The 18,547-nt window shown below is 43.2% G+C and overlaps 2 protein-coding genes across 3 annotated transcripts in view; both read right to left on the bottom strand.

The window, feature by feature from the left end:
• Window positions 1-18,547, bottom strand: part of LOC109926765 — a 741,111-nt gene that overhangs the window by 222,464 nt on the left and 500,100 nt on the right. The window lies entirely within an intron of this gene.
• Window positions 1-18,547, bottom strand: part of bin3 (bridging integrator 3) — a 118,720-nt gene that overhangs the window by 94,618 nt on the left and 5,555 nt on the right. For both annotated transcript variants that reach the window (XM_048618591.1, XM_020533191.2), the window contains exon 2: window positions 8,635-8,683. Coding sequence is in view for 1 of the 2 variants with exons in the window: in XM_020533191.2 (XP_020388780.2) it covers window positions 8,635-8,683 (49 nt within the window). In the remaining variant the exon portion in view is untranslated. The remainder of the gene's footprint in view (window positions 1-8,634; window positions 8,684-18,547) is intronic.

The following is an 18,547-nucleotide window of genomic DNA, read 5'->3' as shown; positions in this document are numbered from 1 at the left end:
GAGGAAACGTCTTCACTCAGAGGGTTTTGTTTAGCCAGTGACCATTTACCCATCAACCTTCACACTCTGATCATGTCCACCGATTGTTCATCTTTCCACATCACCCAGAGTATTGTACTCAATCTCGATTATCCACAGGGAGATTGCTCACACTGTTACAGAGTGTTGGGTGTCAGTCACTCCCCTTCACAAAGTCGGGAGACAATGGCAGTGTGGGCTAGAAGCACAGAGGCTGAAGTCGTGCTTTGGCGCATGGGCCAATCCCACCATTGCAAATGATGGAATTTACATTTAATTCATTAGATCGGAAATATAAAACCAGTCTCAATCATGAAGATCATGAAACTATCATCCAAGTTTGTAAAACTCCATCTCGTTCATTCATGTCCTTCAGGGAAGGTCATCTGCCGTCCTCATCCAGTCTGGCCTACATATGATTCCAGACCCACATTTGTGTGTTTGATTCGCTCCTAACTGCCCTCTGAAATGGCCCAAGCAATTTAATCAGCTCAAGGGATGGGCAATAAGTTATGTTGTTGCCAGTGACAACCACGTGTCTTGAAAGAATAAAATTGAAAGAAAATGCATCAATCCACTCCCAAAAACAGCTTTGTGGCATCTTTTGGGATCAGGTCTGTTTCAAAATCGGTGTCCAGAATAGGATTTCATACAATGTACAATTACAATGCATGATCCTTCTTAGTCCACTGCATAGTGCCAGAGATTGCCCCTCAGATCTGGCGGGGACCGAATGAATGGAAAGGTTCACAATCTTCATTTATCACACCAGCAGGGTAACAACAGTGCTACACCCCCATAATGCTAGGGACTACCAGATTCAGGAGTTATTGTTGCTGCCATGTGAGATGGGACCCAAGGTTATGTAGACATACATCATCATGCATACCCCCTTGTATCGAACATACTGCTGCCGTTCCCCTCTGCTCTGCCCTGGAAGCAAATTTCAGCTGCACTCTCTCAGACCCAACCTCTGCTCCTCAACTCCCGAAAACCACCACTTCCCACGAAACACTCCACAAACTCTCCTGGTCACTGGATTCCTGCAGTGCTACAATTGTCCTCCAGCCCAGATATATGCCGGACCAATGGCCAAGACTGTCTGCCACCCCAACAGCCTGACTGAGAACGAGCTGCTGAGAGTGAGATACACAGACAGTGGGACCTGCCATTCTACTCTGCAATGGTGCTACAAGCAGTGAACAGTGGCTCGCACAGTGTGACCAGTCTTGCTGCATGTTAAAAATCAGAAAAGGAGCAAACTGATCATAATCACAAACTGCAGAAACAACAGAGTAAACGTTGTCAAAAGAAAGAATGGAACCAGCTTTCATCTCATTGGGACAGCAACATGGGGTGAGAGATGTTCTTTGTCTCTACTCTGCTTCTTTATTGCAACAAGCACTGCAGACAATCAGAGCACCTCCAGCAAGTGTGAAACCACCAGCCACATGGTCTGCTGGCAAGGCAGCATCAGAACAACCCCGAATTACCTGGAGAGAAGTCAGTGTAGAAACAGAGAATGGCAAAGGAAAGCATCAAGCTCTGACGGTCTGTCACTCTGTCACTGCAGTGACAAATGGGAACTTGGTCAAAGCCAGTGAGCCATGCTCCACTAACTGTCAGTTCCTGTACAACAGGGGGCAGATGGAATTGTTGGAAGGAAGGATTATTTTTCTCAGAGCCTTCCATCTACTTGTTTGGCTGAGCGTTTGGTATCTGTCCCAATATCTCCTGCATGGCTTAGTGTCAAACCTGTAGCTCGGAATGCTCCTGTGAAGTGCCTTTAGAGGTAATTCCTGCTGCTGTGTAACACCTTTCATGTGGTGACATGTCCCAAGGCACTTGGCAAATGTTTTATCAAATCCAAATTTGAAGCTCGGACTGCTGGCCAAGAAAAGAACTTGATCAAACAAACAGTCACGTTTGAAGGAGGGATTTCCAGGAGAAGAAAAAAAGCAGAGGGGTTTGAGGAGAGAATTCCCGAACTTCGGACCAAGGAAGATGGAAACACATTGACCAACAGCACAACAAAGGAAATCAGGAGCATGCAAGTGGTTGATGCCTGCAGAAAAAGTGTTCAGGACACAGCTGTTTTGCTGCAAATCCAACTTCTCCACTGCCTGTCTTCACATCTATGTGGTATGCAGACATTTTAACATCGGAGCCAACAAGATGGCAATACGTAAGCTACCTGATAAAACTTGCAGGGGCAGTTCGGAGCAATTTTTTTTGACAACTGAACCATGGGTGCGTCTCGAAGAATTATTTCCACAATTAACCTATCATGCCAGTATTAAACAGTCTATTAGCTCATGCAAAATCTTGGGTAGAAATCAGTTTGATACTGAAGCATCAATTTCACAACCACACCATACTTTCATACAAACAATCCTCATGCTTGTTGATCACTTGAATCCACACGTGACAATCAGAACGGGTTTTGCCAGTGCTCAAACCAGACAAACACTTGTGGCTTTCAGATGATAGTTGAACAGAGGCATAGCACTGCTCTATTCCAGGGACTCAAGTGCATCATCCAGTAAGGTATTTCAGGTCAGTGCTGCCTTTTCAATGAGACTACAGTCTGTCTACTCTCAAGGTTCAATGCAGAAGATCCTTGACACTGTATGAAGAAGAAAGAAGAGAACTTGTATCACTCAATAAGCAGAGCTCAAAGCTATTCACTAGATGTTGTATTTGACAACATCACAGAACCACAAAGAGGAAAAGTTCATGCAACATCTTTCACTACCTTGGAATATCCTAAACTGCTTCACAGCCAACAAAGTACAGCAGAAGTGGAAGTGTAAAGCAATGTCAACAACATTTCAAAACTCTCTCAAAGTCCACAAAGAGTTCTGTGAGCTTAGCTGAAAGCAAGGTCCTTCTTTCAATCCTGATTAGCATGCCACTATTTATCAATGTAAGCCTGGCTCAATGTGGTGGAGACGGTGAAAGCACTCCGAGGTTTAGCGGGGGAGTAACGGTGATCAAGAATAAAGCAGCACAAAGATTCAAGAATAAACAATCCATGCCAAAGTCAATGCAATTTCACTGCATTTTCACACAGCAAGATAGAAAAAAATGAAAAAAACTCTTCCACACATATACTTTCAATACCTCAACAAGATCGATTGGATGTGAGCTATCAATGACAACATGCTGGTCCTGTAAATATCTGGACATAATGACCTAAAGTTCACGATTGCTGAAATGATAATTTTCCTCCAGCTGTTTTTTGTTAGGTTTTGCAATTGACAAGAAATTAAAAAAGGATATTGTTTGATCTTGCTTTAGTAACAAACAACTGGATTATTTGAGGAATAAAACAGAACTGTAGATATGAAACATGAACAGAAATTGCTGCAGAAACTCAGCAGGTCAGGCAGCATCACTATTCTGATGAAGAGTGACTGTACTTGAATCATTTACCCTGATTACTTCCCACAGATGCTGCCAAAGCTGCTGAGTTTCTCCAGCAATAGCTAGATTCATGTTTAATTCATTTCCCTCCATTAGCAGAAATGCACAACACTGGCTTCCACCCATCTTCCAGATCAGAAGTTAAATCGAGGCCCCCATGCCCTCGCAGGTGTGGAAAAACAAGTCCCAAGTACTCACTGAAGCTATACACAGCCGTGCAGCAACCTACAAGTTCCCACCCAGGTCAAGTGTCCTTGCAAGTGACCACGTGTGCAGAATCTGTAACAAAAAATAATGAACTACCTACACAGTCAATTGAACAGGAGGCACAGAGATATAAGATTTTGAGGGGACTTTGGTGCTGGCCAATATTTTCCTACTCCTTAACCAACATCAGTGACTGCGCTTGCTTTGTTCGAATCAACTGCTGCGTTTTCTGCAAAACAACAGTGACTACACCAGCTGTAAAATGATAAAGGATGTCCCAAGACTGTGAACCTGAATGCAAGTCATTTCATTCTTGACTTGTTCAACAAGAGAAAACGTGGCAAACCGGAGGGAGCACTTAACAGATTCCACAATGACGCACAATAACCAAATACTCCAGGATAGACGACAGGACAATCTGCAGCTTGTCTCTCGTCCTGTCTCGCTTCAGATGGTAAAATGCATACTTCCAACACAGGCCAAGCCTTAATTTTCACCCAATCTGTATTCAAGACTTAGAAGGGCAACTAGCATCATCCATTGCAATGGCAGAGAGTTCAGTGAAGGGACAAGGTTGGCCAGTGAATAATGAAGAACTCTTTCACATTTTTCAGACACGTTTGGAAACAATGCCATCAGCAAAGGAATAGAAGAAAACAACACAATTTTCTGACAGGCTGGGAGCTTCATTTGAGATCAATGGCATTGCACACAGATTTGTTCGGTGAAAATTCTCATGGGTCACCTGCAAGCTTGTGAACTAGTTAATGCAATACTCCAGGATCCCAGCGCACATGCGTAAAACCCTGAGGGAATACTGCTGAACACAAGGTGGTTTAAACGCACGCTGCCAAATTTGCAGAGACAATCAATATTAATTAACACTCCAACCACACCCAAAACAGCATTGCTGCCGACATTCAATTGCAAACGTAATTGTGGCTCAGTAAAGTGGCCACATATGCCCCAGGGAACATCTTAATATATTAAATGACACTGTGGTGCTCTGCTATGTTGTCTGCCAAACGAGACCTGTTTGTACAACTATAATACGTCTAAGGTATATACCAGAGTTGGTTCAGACTACAGTACAATGCTGTGGTGCTCAATGTGTCACAATCAACATCAGTGAAGCTCTTCTGAACAAGTGCAACCTTTGACAGCTTAGTGCAATACAACTCCTCCATTTTGCGTGCGCGAGCACTAGGTACATGGCAACCATTCTTTATCGTCTGCTACCTTCCACAAATATGTCAACTTCAGGCTTTCATGTGATAGGGGAAGGTGATGGAATCAAACAGCCAGTACAATTGACGGTGGAGCCAACAATTAGCTCTCAATAGAACCCATCGCTTATCACTGGTGGTCTGTTGTACAGTTACATGTGGCCCATTAATCATTGTTCCCTCAAACTGTACAATATTAAAGCTCACAACTTCATCATTCTTTCCCATTTCAAATATACACATATTCCACCTCAAAAGGTATCATCGGAAACATTTAAAAATAAAATCACGAGATCACACTGACACACTGGACCAGTCATCCACAGTAACCGAGCAATGCTCCGAGATCACGGGTTCAAATCCCACTACGGCAGCAAATGGAATTTAAATGCAATTAATAACTGTAGAATGGAAAGCCAGTCTCTGCAATACTGGCCATGAAACTGTCAGGGATTCTCATAAAAACTTACCCGATAGACAAACTTCCTAAAGGAATGGAGATCTGCAGTCCTTGCCCAGTCTGACTGACCTCATACACCAGGACACAGCAAACTGTCTGACTCTTAACTGTACTAAGATGGCTGAGCAAACATTCGATTCAAGGCCAATGAGAGATGGATAACAAACGCTGGCCTTTTCAGTGACACATCCCATACAAGAATAACATTCTTTTGAAAAGCCACCCAGCCTAACGATAACACAATTTGAAAGGCAGTGAATATTTCTGTTCCTTGAGCCCTCGGTCTGACCACAGCTCATGCTGTGCCTCGAATCCACTTTGTGGCACTCTCCCTGTATCCCTCAATAACTCACTGAAGATCCAGCGTACCAGCCTTGAATACACCCAGCCACCTCTAGGCTGCAGCATTCCAAAGATACATAGCCCTTAGATCAAGGAAAAATGCCCTCATCTCCCTTCTCAATGCTCAATCCCACATCCGCAGACTGAGCCTGAAATTCCCAGATTCTCCATTTTCTTTTGGGGGGCACGAAGTCAAGGGAAGGATGTTCAAGTGGAATTTTTAAAATTTTGTTTGTGTTTTTTACCAGAAATGTTCGGCCACGATACCAGGAAGGAACATGCTGTCATTTGTTTGGGTGAAACACAGGTCATCATGCAAATCCAAAATGAAATTTGAACCACTGCTCTGCTTCAGAACACTAAGTGTTCACACAGAGTGACTCACAGGCAATTATCAACGAAGGCCAGTATTTTATCAAGAGATAGTCTTCAAGCAGCTATTTAAACCACCATTTGCATCAATATAGAGTTCCTTTCCGGACTGTCATTCATCACACAGTGGAGGAGATGTATTGAGGTGCAATGGGAAAGGGGTTGCCTCAACAGCACAGCTGCTCCTTAAAACTGACACCAACGCAACTGGTTTCTGTATAAACTCAAGATATCTGTGTGTTTTCTTTTAAATATTTGGCTTTTTAGTCCCCTGTGTAGTTTCTAAAACAAAGCAGATGGGAATTTAGCCTAAAAAAGACAAGGATGTTCATACCTATCAGTGTAAGCGCACAGGTATTGCCAGGCAATCCACATGCTCAGCATCACATATTGTTATTACTTTTTGAAGATAAATAATAGGCTATTGAACAAAAAGCCCAGTGACAGGGCAAACTTTCAGAATGACAAACGTGGTGATAGTCTTCAGTAACTGATCCACAATTTTCTGCTTCTTTAGAAGGTATCCCACGTTTTATTTGTCACATAGAATTTTATTGGTCAAAGATCATTCACCCATTATCTATGCTGGTGTTTATGCTCAACATGAGCCTCCTCACAATGATCAACATCCTCTTGCTTACCTTCATTTATCTCACTTCTCTATCAACATGATTCACCGCAAGCACTCTCTGAGGTGGTGATTTTCATATTCTTACCCTTCTGTGGCTGAAGAACTTTCTCCTCAACTTACAACTGGATTTCTTGGTGTCTGCAGTGATTGGAACCAGGCGGATCTTATTGACTATGAGATCCTTGTGAAGCTGGGCCATTCAGGGAGCCCTGGTTGACTAATATAAACAGGAGATTCACACCAAGCTGGCTGGCCACATGTGAATAAAGGGTGAGGTGCTGACAGAACACCAGCCTCTGTGCAGTTACTTCAGTGACCAGCTCACGTCTATAACGTCACTTCAAAGTGGGAACGCCCTTTCATAATTCTGAAGAATTCCATTAAGGTGACCCCTCAGCCTTCTCATCTCGAGAGACAGAAGCTCCAACCTGTCCAGTCTCACCTGATACAAACAACATGACAGTCCTTGCATGTCAATTTGGTACCGTTTGTCGTGCTTCAAAACGCTTACTTTAAGATGGAAATCACAGCTCTCTGAATGTAATGTATTCCTGATTGGACAGCAACTTAACCCAACTGCCCTACTTCACAAATCTTATCCGATAGTGCTCAATCTCAGTTCTCAAGATTGCATTTTTGATGATCTTATCAAGGTACACTGTCACTTCTTGTAACACCAGTGCTGAAATGCCCAGAAAGCAAATGAGGCCAATGTTGAAACCAGTTTCAACACTAAAATCTGAGTGATCTGGCTCTTGGGTCAAGTCCTTCAAACACAAGGCCAGACTGCCTTGAACCTGACGCAACCGACAGCATTATGGAGCGCAGCCAAGGTCAGAAGGAGAAGAGGTGACACAGAAACATGGCCAAGGCGCAAGAGGGAACTGTGCCCATTCGCCCTGCAGCAGTATCTATGTGCTGGCGCAAATCTGAACCAATGGCTTGGGCGAGGACAGCATTTCATATTCGAGAATAAGGTAGGATAACATGAAAAATATCAGAGCAAACCAAATGCTCACAACAAATAGTTAAGGGGCAATTTGGTGTGCTTTGATTGTCAGGGAATATTACAAGAGCACCGTACCACATAATACACAATGCATCATTCAGCCTTCACGATACAGTTGTGTGCCCAAATGCCACAAAGTCTAATTGTGATATAATCCCAGCCACAGGTCAGAGTTTACTGCTGTTTGATGAAGGAACAGTGCTCACAAGTTTCAGGCTTCAGGCCAGCAACATGCCACAAATAAATGACTGACTGACTTCTCCGGAATGTGGAGAAGGGGAGCTGGACACAGGACACTGCAGTTTGCTGGAAGGAACGGTTTCCCAGGGCTTGTGGCCTGCGAGGTGAAGTCCCAAACATCGCAGTGCCCTCTGCAGATCATCCGAGACCAGAATTCTGTGCCTCACAAAATTCAGATAGCAGACCCAGTCATAAGCAGTACCAAGCCCAAAGCGGGTGTCGGAACATTGATCTTAAGATCAAATCAACAAGTGGAAAGAGAGGGTTAGATGGACAACGAAGGTATACATTAATAAAAAAAGAACTTAATGGGGGGAACAAGCTTTGGCAAGCTTACTCTGAATGTAAAGTCAATGGAGGAACTTTATGCCCCAACTCAGTGACGTGTCATCTTCTCAGCATCAGGTTCCATATTTCTGTATTTCTCTATCCATGAGCATTTGTTAGAAATCTGATTGGAAACACACAACGTGACATGAAGCATTGTTCATCTCCCTGTTCTTTTTACAGCCAATTCTTGGTGTGTCTATTTACACGATACAGATTTTGGACAGAAAGGGTACTTTTCAATTTCAGATTGCTTCCTACTAATACATGGCATCAAAATATTCAACAATCCTGTCCAATCTGAGAAAATTGATGAAGAATTTAGCCGACGGTGAGGGGAAAAAAGCATTGCTCGACTTTGAAATTTTGTACTTACAGTCTTCGGCACAATCTGTTTCTTAGGCTGACCAATCTTGAAAGGAATCCTGTGAAACACAAGTACAAGATTTCACCATTCTTTGCGCACAGAGGTGCTTTTAACAGACAATGTCATAAAGTTCTGTATGAACACAATACCTTGCTTTTCCAATGTACTGACTGCACACACTAGATGTCTCCCCATACTGTGACAAAAGATAATTAACGAACACAGGATACACAAACACATCCAGAGTCCATGGCGTTTGGAAGCAAATAAGCCAGACTCTCCACAATCTTCAGTGATTTGCACTCAAGTCTGCAGCTCCCCAAAAAAGAGCTTGTTTTTTGGCCGGGGTGGGGTGGCGAGAAGCAGGAGAGTCCTGTCAATTTTCATTTTTCAATATGCCAGCATGAGAAGCTGCAAAGATGAGGAAAGAGCAGAGAGGCAGAGGAACGGTGCTGACTAAAATCTCCAGTTTTAATCAAGGCCGTTCATTTGCTGTGAAACTGGGGGAAGACACACTTTCTCTTCTCATTTCATGGCTCTCTCTCACAACAGGAGGATGGATGAAGAACTGGTTAGATTTGGGTCGCCATTATCCCACGGCGAGCTGGCTGCAAATGGAGACTGAAATGTACAAGGGAGGCCTGCTGCTCGAGAACAGGAAGGGTGGCATTAAAACTACCAAATCAGTGAACTGAACAAAGCTTTGCACCTTAGCTCAGTGCCCGAGAACAGTTCCACCTCTGAAACTTCTCCCAAAGCATCAGTGACAAACGACATCTGACAACGTGGCAGGGGAAGGGAATCACTGGGCTGAATATTGATAAAGTGAATGTCAAGTGTCTTCTCCCTTGGGAGGAGTATTTCAAGACGTGGGGCCATATTTTTCAGGTGAGAGGCGAAAGATTTTAAAAAAAGATATGACTTGTTTTTTACATCGAGTGTGGTTTGTATGTGGAATAAACTTCCAGAGGAAGTGGTGGTGCAGGTACAGTTACAATATTCAAAAGACATTTGGATAAGTTTCTGAATAGGAAAAGTTTGGAGGGATATGGGCCAATCGTAGGTGGGTGGGACTTGTTTCGTTTGGGATTATGGTCAGCATGGACTGGTCAGACCAAAGGGTCTGATTCTGTGCTGTATGACTCTATGACTATCAGTTGAGATTCCCAGGCGCGGTGTATCTGAAAAAAATACGTCTTTCCATTCGAACATTGCTCCTCAGGGGCAACCATTTCTGAAGTAACAGGCAAATATTACAAACCAGAGAAGACGCATTGATCTGTGAGCAAAGCTAGCTGACATCAGAACAAGAGAGAAAGTAGAAAAGATTTGCCAAAGGAAAGGCAACACTCACAGAATTGTTACAGCAGTTGTATATCCCATCCATGACATCTGTGCCAGCTCAATACACTGGTATAGTTGCAGGACTTCTGCCAGTTCAAAGTTTTAAATGGCTACTCACAAGGAATGTAGATTAAACATAGCCAAATCAGTTTCTTCCATTTTTCAAAGCAAACTCATTCTAAAAACATAATCTAATTATCAGAAATGAAATAATCTTTTCCGTGTGCGAATTAGTTTTGCTTTGCTGTCAAGTTAGAAAATGTCATAAACTTTTACAAATTGCTCAATGCTTTGTGAAATGTGATCTTGGGGGCGGGCAAAATCAGTGTACTCTCAGAAGTCATGATTAGACCTCATTACACGAAGACCCTGTGCAGCGACATCAAACCATGGTCAAAATGCACGCTTCACTTCATCCAAGGTAACTGATTTTCACAAAGCAGTGACAAATATGACCTCATCTAACAGGGCAAGACAAGGGCATTACTCAAAAGGGTTTTTTTCATCATTCTGATCATAAGAGGGAGGGCCTGATTTTTTGTTTTACACAAAAATATCAGTTGAATGGCTGAAAAAAAATAGGTTGTTTAGCCAATCAGAATAGTTGGCTGGAGTGCAAAAAGGGCAGATACAGAGAAAGTAGGAAGAGGAGGATGTGGATGAGTCATTGTCAAAAATAACACCATGAATAAGGAAGGAGTTAATCGTGGGCTGGAGGAAGAAAAGGGTTCTCCGAGTGATTATTTTGATTTTGAATTTTTACTTTTAAGTACCTTTAATCATCAAGGCACTTTACATCTCAGCTGCGTTGTGACTGGATTCACCAGGACAGTTATGTTTACAATAACTCACAGGGTCACCAAGGAATCCTCTCCCCGCAAATGACGGTAGTCCAAAGCAAATTTTCAAAGGTGCCTTTGTGATGAAAGTGCAAAATTACATATGATAGCTTGGGGATGTGGATTTTAAAATAGTGGCAAATGTATATGGGTTAGCTCTGCAAAGGATTTCTTAAAATTAAAACTGGTCAGAAAGTAATTTGTAATTGTGACCTAAGCAAATCAATTCCAAGAAAGTACATGACTGCGTTGTGTCCCGGCAGGACCCCTGCAGTATGAATGGATGCAATGTTCCTACTGCTCATTTTGAAACAGACCAGGAAGCCTCCCACTCTCTCCCTATTTATTTCAAAACCCCCTTCCCCTCCCCCTTTTCTGATGAAGGGTCTAGGCCCGAAACGTCAGCCTCTCTGCTCCTATGATGCTGCTTGGCCTGCTGTGTTCATCCAGCCCTGCACCTTGTTGTCTCGGATTCTCCAGCATCTGCAGTTCCTACTATCTCTGATTCGATTTTAACCCCACTGCGAAGCCTCTTCTAAGGATGCCTAACCTGAAGAAGTTACCCTCCTCCCTCCGGACAAACCTCAAGGGATCTCTCTCCCACTGCAACTCCTCTCCACCTATCCTCTCCTCTATCCCTCTTCTATCCGCCTCCCACTCTCTCCCTATTTATTTCAAAACCCCCTTGCCCTCCCCGTTTTCTGATGAAGGGTCTAGGCCCGAAACGTCAGCCTCTCTGCTCCTATGATGCTGCTTGGCCTGCTGTGTTCATCCAGCCCTGCACCTTGTTGTCTCGGATTCTCCAGCATCTGCAGTTCCTACTATCTCTGAGTCAATAAGCTTACAACTTTTCAGTTCAGTTCAGAACAGAACAAAGAACAGTTTCTCTAAACTTCCAAGTGTGGTGTTCCCAAGGAGCTGCCTTGGGGGAGTTGCTACAATGCATTTTGTAGATGCTTCACAAGGTTGCAACTGTGCATTGATGGTTGAGGAAGTGAACATTTGTGGATTTGACGCCAATCAAGCACCGTATCCTCACACATTCACTCCATCCACCACCGACGCTCAGCAGCAGCAGCAGTGTGTATTACCTGCAAGATGCACTGCAGTAACTCACAAAGGCCCCTTCAACAACACCTTCCAAAGCCACATTCATGACCATCTAGCAGGACAAGGGCAGCACATACATGGGAGCACCATCATTGGCAAGTTCTGCTCAAACACACACTCTGTGCTAACTTGGAAATACATCTCCATTTCTTCACTGTCGCTGGGTAAAAATCCTGGAAACTTCCTCACTAACAGTATTGTGGGTGTAGTTACACTAAATGGACTGCAGTGGTATTTCATCACTACTTCTTATTCCAAGTTGGCCTTGACAATAAATGCTGGCCCCACGATCAATTAAAAATGAAGAATCACTCTTTGAGTTGAGGAGAACCAGTCACGCTAGATGAAGTGTGAGAGTCTTTGGAGTTTCTAAGAGAGGAGAGCTTCTGCTGGTTGTGTTAAGATCTTTCTAACTGACTTCCACATTTATGAAACAAGCTTTGTTTGATAGTTTTCTTTTCTTTTTGGTGAAATAAACTTATGTTGTGTTGTTTAACAACATCTTGCATGAATATCTTTCAGTGACTAACAGCCATGGTAACCAACAGCAAAAATTAAATATATGATCAATCAAGCCAGGTCCCATGCTGGGATGAAACTTGGCCAGAATTACTATTAGCTGGGTTCACAAGATCTTGTACAGACACAGAAAAGATTTTTCTCATTCCTCTGAACTCTTCTGCATTGTCCAATTGAAGCATTGTTTTAATAGTGCTGCCCTGCTCATGGTTAGCAAAGTACAGCCAAGGTTTTGCAATGTGACAACCAGAAGCAAGGAGATAGTTTGCCTCAATAGAAGCATTTTCAATTTATAAAGTATATTTCATGACCATCTAATAATCGCTAATCAGTTTAGAGTTAAGAGTACTTTTTGAAGAGAGGCCACGGTTTTAATGTTGGAAACAATGTCAAAATAATCAGAGAATGTGCTTTTTGTGATGTTGACCGAGGGATAAATTTTAGATTACCAGGGAGAACACTCCTGCTCTCGTTCAGAATTGTCACAGGGTTTTTCAGAACCCCTGCAGCAGGCAGAGAGGGCCTCGGTGTAATGTCTCATGTGAAAACTGACACCTCCAATACTACTGTGCTCCCTCAGTACTGCACAATGCAGTGGCAGGTTGGATTTGTGCTCAAGCCCTGGAATTGGATTTGAACCCAGAGGTGGATACACTCCAAAGTGAGCTTTGCTCACATTTCCTCAAAGTACTTCCACACCAGCAGCCCTTACCTTGTGGCTCTTCTTCATGTATGAGCCATAAATGAGCGTCAGGAGCTTCCTCAGCTATTGGGAAGTAGCAGAGGCATGCAGAGATTACTCTCACCTTCTGTTTTGCATCACCTTGTACTGTGTATTCTGGTACATGCAGTATGGGAACCTAGTTCAGATTTCTTACGATGCCAATTACAGGTCAGGATTCCTTTATTCAAAAACCTGGGCACCAATTGCTTTTTGGAAGCAGAATATTTTCAGTTTTTGGACACATTTACCTTACATCCAAGATCTTGTACTAACCATCTCACAACCAAAACACAAAAATTTATTGAACTCAAACTCATCATCTGTTCGGGAAAGAGCTCATGTTACCTTTATCAATAACCTGATGGCACCTGCAAACATTTGCTTCCATTATCTACACACTACTTATTGTTTGACTCCATTTGACGCGACACTTACCAATTAAGTACAGTCGGGTCTTCAGGCTCAGTTCAGGCCTTTGGGAAAAGCATCTTGCTTGGCCTGAATGGAACTGAACAGACCCATCAACACACTGCAATTAGGCCTTTGAAGGAACACTTCGCTTCCAGGTCCATTTGGGACAAGCAATGCCTTTTTCTAATAGGCCCAAACTCAGCATGTCTAATGTTCAGGTTCGCTCAGTCAGCTTTCAACACAAAGGAGAAAGGATAGCCAGCCAAAAGGCATAAAAGAGCACTTTCCGATTGTTTAGCACACCTGTTATTCACATCCATGCCGCTCTCCACAATTTGCTCAGGCAGACTAAGTGGGAGATCGCAGTCCTGACAGCACAGAAGGAGGCCATTCAATTTATCAAGGCCATGTCAGCATTTTGCAGAGTGCCCGGCCAGTTAAACAAGTCAATTAGCAACTGGGAGGAATAATGACTCTTGTCTATGGTGTTCAGGTGACCACACAACCTTGGAGCAAATGTAGACTACTCAGCCTTCGAGCCTGCTCTGCCATTCAACAGGACCATGGCTCATCCGCTTTATTTCATACTGCGCCTTTTCATGGACTCCCAATAACCTCTGACTCCTTTTGCCGAACAAAAATCCATCCACCTCTGCTTGGAAAATATTCAATGACCCTGCCTCGTGAGACAGGGAGCTCCACAGTCACATAATCCTCAAATTTTCTCATTTGTCCCAAAGTGGCAATCCTTAATTTTGAAACAGCATCCCCTTGTTCTGGACTCACCTCAAAGGGAAACATGATTTCCGTATTCCCCTCGTCAAGGCCATTCATGATCTTACAGACTTCAATCCAGTCAGTCCTCACTTTCTAACCTCTCGTGGAAACAAGCCCAACTGTCAAACCTTCCCTTCTAAGAGAGCCCTTTAATTCCAGGTATCAGTCTAAGAGACCTCCTTTGTACTGCCTGCAATGCTTGACATCTCTCCTTCATGAGGGCGACCAATACTGTAATACAATCAACAGCACCTAGTCAAGTACACATTGGCAAATCAAAACCGCTCTTGCTGAAATAGAAACCACCAATCGAGGAATGCTGCCTCATTGAACTCCAAGCTCTGGAAACAGCACAGCAGCTCAGATGATTTCTGAGGGCTTAACATTCAGCCGCAAACACGAACTCTGTTAAAACATCGCCAGCCAACCCATTACAAGGTTCTCTTTTCTCTTTCAAAGGCAGATGGACCTTCCTCCAGCATTTTCAACTTTATTTCAATTGATTTCTCCCTCGGTGGCCCTCCCATTAGTTCCTGTTGCCTAGGTCTCCCCCAGGAACAGGGGGAACAAAGGTTAAAGTGAGTAGCTTTTGTCAAACTGGCAGCCCAATTATTCCACTGGGAAGTAGTGACCACAGGAGAACCAACTCTGGTTAATGAACAGATCCCAGCACAATTTCAACTTGAGTCTTGATGGGCTAACAGAAAGCTTGAGAACATATCCTCACTCCTGTCTTGTTGTAATCAGCGGGTTATCCCATGCAACAGACTATGAGAACTTTATTGATGTGTGAAAATTGACAGGGAGTGTAATAGGAGCTAGATTAACAACTATTACATCAAGCTGGAGATCCAAAATTAAAACGGAAACAATCAGCAGATCTGGCAGCATCTGTGGAACAAGTAATCATAACCGGGGAAATAATTTCAGCGGGTGCAAAAACAACACGAGGTAAGATTTCAGGTAGGGCAGGAAGAGGAGACATCAAATGTCAGAAGCCGGGTAGAGTGACCACCCAGTCAAAAAAAGTTGTGTCCTAATGAGGTGTGAATGGAAGTACACGTAACAGAAAGCAAAAACAAGAGAAATACAAGATTAATTGTTATAATGGAATTTTGAGGACTTGTTTTAAATACAGAATTGAAAAGGTGAAGGGTCACAGATCAGCAATACTGGCTCTGTTTCCTTCTCCAGATGCTGCCTGACTGGAAGATGATTTCCAGCGTTTCCTGGCATTGCTGTCTTCTTTTGATAAGTCAGGAAGCACAATGTCTCAGTGGGAAAAAGATGCTGGATTTAAAGTGCGCACCATACCAAAGGACATAACGTACCTGCCATTTCGTTTAAACCAGTCTTACTCCAGCTTCTGTGGCTTTGCTTATTCGACTCCAGACAGTGACAATGAGATTGGGATCAGGACACGATAGGGCCAACACATTCCCTTGACCGTGCCCACATCAGACGGGCACCAATCCATTTTCCATCAACTGTGATCTTGCTCTTCCTTGAACAAAAAAAACCTTCTCAGACTGAAATCCCATTGGCAGCAACCGATAAAGCTGAACCAAGGGACCAATTATTCCATTTGGTTAGAGTGGTGCAGAATCACAGTGATAGCCCCTGGACCTACAGTTCCAATGAAGAATCATATTGAACTAATAACCAAAACCCTATCCCTCTCTCCACAGATGCTGCCAGACCCGTTGAGTTTCTCCAGCACTTTGTCTGGGATAAAAACAAACTGATAGCTCCTGGGGTCCCACTTTCCAACTTTGCCATTGGTATATGTGGCTTTAATGGAGCTGTGATGAACAACTCTTGCATAGTCTGCTACATGAAAAGAGAAAGACTGGACAATGTGATATCATCGGCAATGACCTTTCACTGATGGGTTGGTTGGGCAGGAGGTGGGGAATGGCTGGGCTTGCATTTTCAGTACAACTTTCACACACTCCAAAGTGCTTTTGTAATGGTGTTAAGTCAATACTGCCATCTAGAAAAAAAGACAAAGACAATTTCTGTAAAGCAAGGTATGACCGGGTAGTTAACTTCTATGATGCCACATCAGGGATAAATATTATCCAGGACAGGCAATGTTGCTGTTTGATCTTGTACATCCACCTGTAAGAGCTGCTGGGACCTCAGCTGAATGTCTCATTTCACAGACAGCAGCGACATGACTCAAAACTAAACTAACGGTCTCAAAGCAACGTGTGGAAAGAAAACTCCGGGCACAGGTTCAGACCAACAATCACTGTCCACCATCTTCAAATCTGCAGCCCAGAGAAAGAGATGTTGCAATCTCTCTCTTAGTGCTGACTTTCTAGAACCTGGGTTCAGGTATGTAATTCTTTGAAGTTTGGGCCACATGTAGACAGGGTGGTTAAAAAGGCATTTGGCATGCTTGCCTTCATTGCTCAGTCCGTTGAAAATAGAAGTTTAGAAATCATATTGCGGTTGTACAGGACATTGGTGAGGCCTCTCCTGGAATACTCTGTCCAATTCTGGTCGCCCAGTTGTAGGAAGGATATTATCCAGCTGGAGAAGGTTCACAAGAGATTTACCAGGATGTTGCCATGAATGGAGGGTTTGTGTGATAAAGACAGGCTGGATAGATTGAGACATTTTTCTCACTGCAGCACAGCGGGTTGAGAGGTGACCTGACAGAGGTTTATAAAATGGTGAGGGATAGGGTAAGTGACAAGGTGTCTTGTCCCTAGGGTGGGGAAATTTCAAGACTAGGGGGCAGATGTTTAAGCCGATAAGACAAAGATTTTAAAAAGTCATGAGGGGCAATTTTTTTTTTAAAAATAGAGTGGTTCGTGTGTAAAATGAACTTCCTCAGGAAGTGATGGATGTGGGTACGATTACAACATTTCAAAGACATTTAGATAAGTACGTGAACAGGAAAGGTTTGGAGGGATATGGGCCAGGAGCAAGCGGGTGGGACCAGTTTAGTTTGGGATTATGTTTGGCATGGACTGGTTGGACCGAAGGGTCTGTTCCTGTTCTGTTATGACTCTATAACCTGCATCAAAACAGGAGACAATGGTAGTGCTCAAAGATGGAAGCTGTCCTGAAGAGAAAGTCCCATTATTTCGTTGCCTTTCAGCACAGATGGAGTGCAGTTCAAACTCCAGCCTCAATTCTCGTAAACGCTGACCCGAGCAGCGATTATGCACTGGAGATCATGGGGCAGCATGTGAATTACAACATGCTTCAAATTCCAATTAATATGGAATAAAGTGCTCTTTCACCATATTACAACAAGCATTATGCACACTGTGCATTTGCATGCACTTTGCAACTATTAAAATGAACACGGCCTGCCAGCCATTCAGAGTTTTATCAAGGGCAATTGTACAGACTTGCAGTCAGCAACCTGCAATGCCAGGGGCCTCGTGTTCACATGCAAATAGGGTCATGTTAACACAAATGCTGACAAAGTAAGAAAACGGGTTTCAAAGAACAGAAACTGTCAGTGAAACAATTCAAATAACTCAGTGTGGCCTTGGCATTCAAAGTTTAACAAGTGAATGAACAGCCGATTTCTTTTCTCTCTCATTTGACAAAGTCACTCGGCAGTGAAGCCAGTACTGCCATCGAGTTGAACACGGCTGGTGGCTTAAACATGATACTGACAACACAAAGGGCCACGTGTCTATGTTTTACACTGCTTTGTCACTGCTGAATGTTGCCAGTCACCTCAACAATTGAACTATTTGAGCCAGACTTTCTCCTTGCCCTGGAGCAGCGCCTACTGCAGCACAAGACAACAAGGGCTCAAAAGGTCATGTGGTATGTCAAATTCACAGTTACGACACGTTCTTGTCCTCATGAGAAAAGTAACAACGATAATTTTGTTCAAGCATAAAGTGCTGACCGAACACATCAATGACAATGGGTATAAGACTAAAACGTATTTGTTAAGAAAGAAACATGGACTTCATTCATTTGGCATCCCTAAGATTCTCTCCATCTCTCTTTTCTTCTTCAGGAGCCTCCTTCAAAACTAGTTCTTTGGGCATCTTTTCGATCCAGAGGTTCCCACTCCGCACAGCTCAGTGCCTATCATCTCTGTCTGGGAACCATCTTATTGGTGCAAGCTTCATGGAGGTAAATTGCCAAATCGTGGCATTCATATCCACAAGTAAATATAAATATAAATATAAATATAAATATAAATATAAATATAAAT

This window comes from Rhincodon typus, chromosome 40 (assembly GCF_021869965.1).
Source record: "Rhincodon typus isolate 14 chromosome 40, sRhiTyp1.1, whole genome shotgun sequence".
Lineage (NCBI taxonomy): Eukaryota > Metazoa > Chordata > Chondrichthyes > Orectolobiformes > Rhincodontidae > Rhincodon > Rhincodon typus.
Note: the sequence above shows the minus strand (reverse complement) of the source record. Positions and strands in the feature narration are given on the sequence as shown.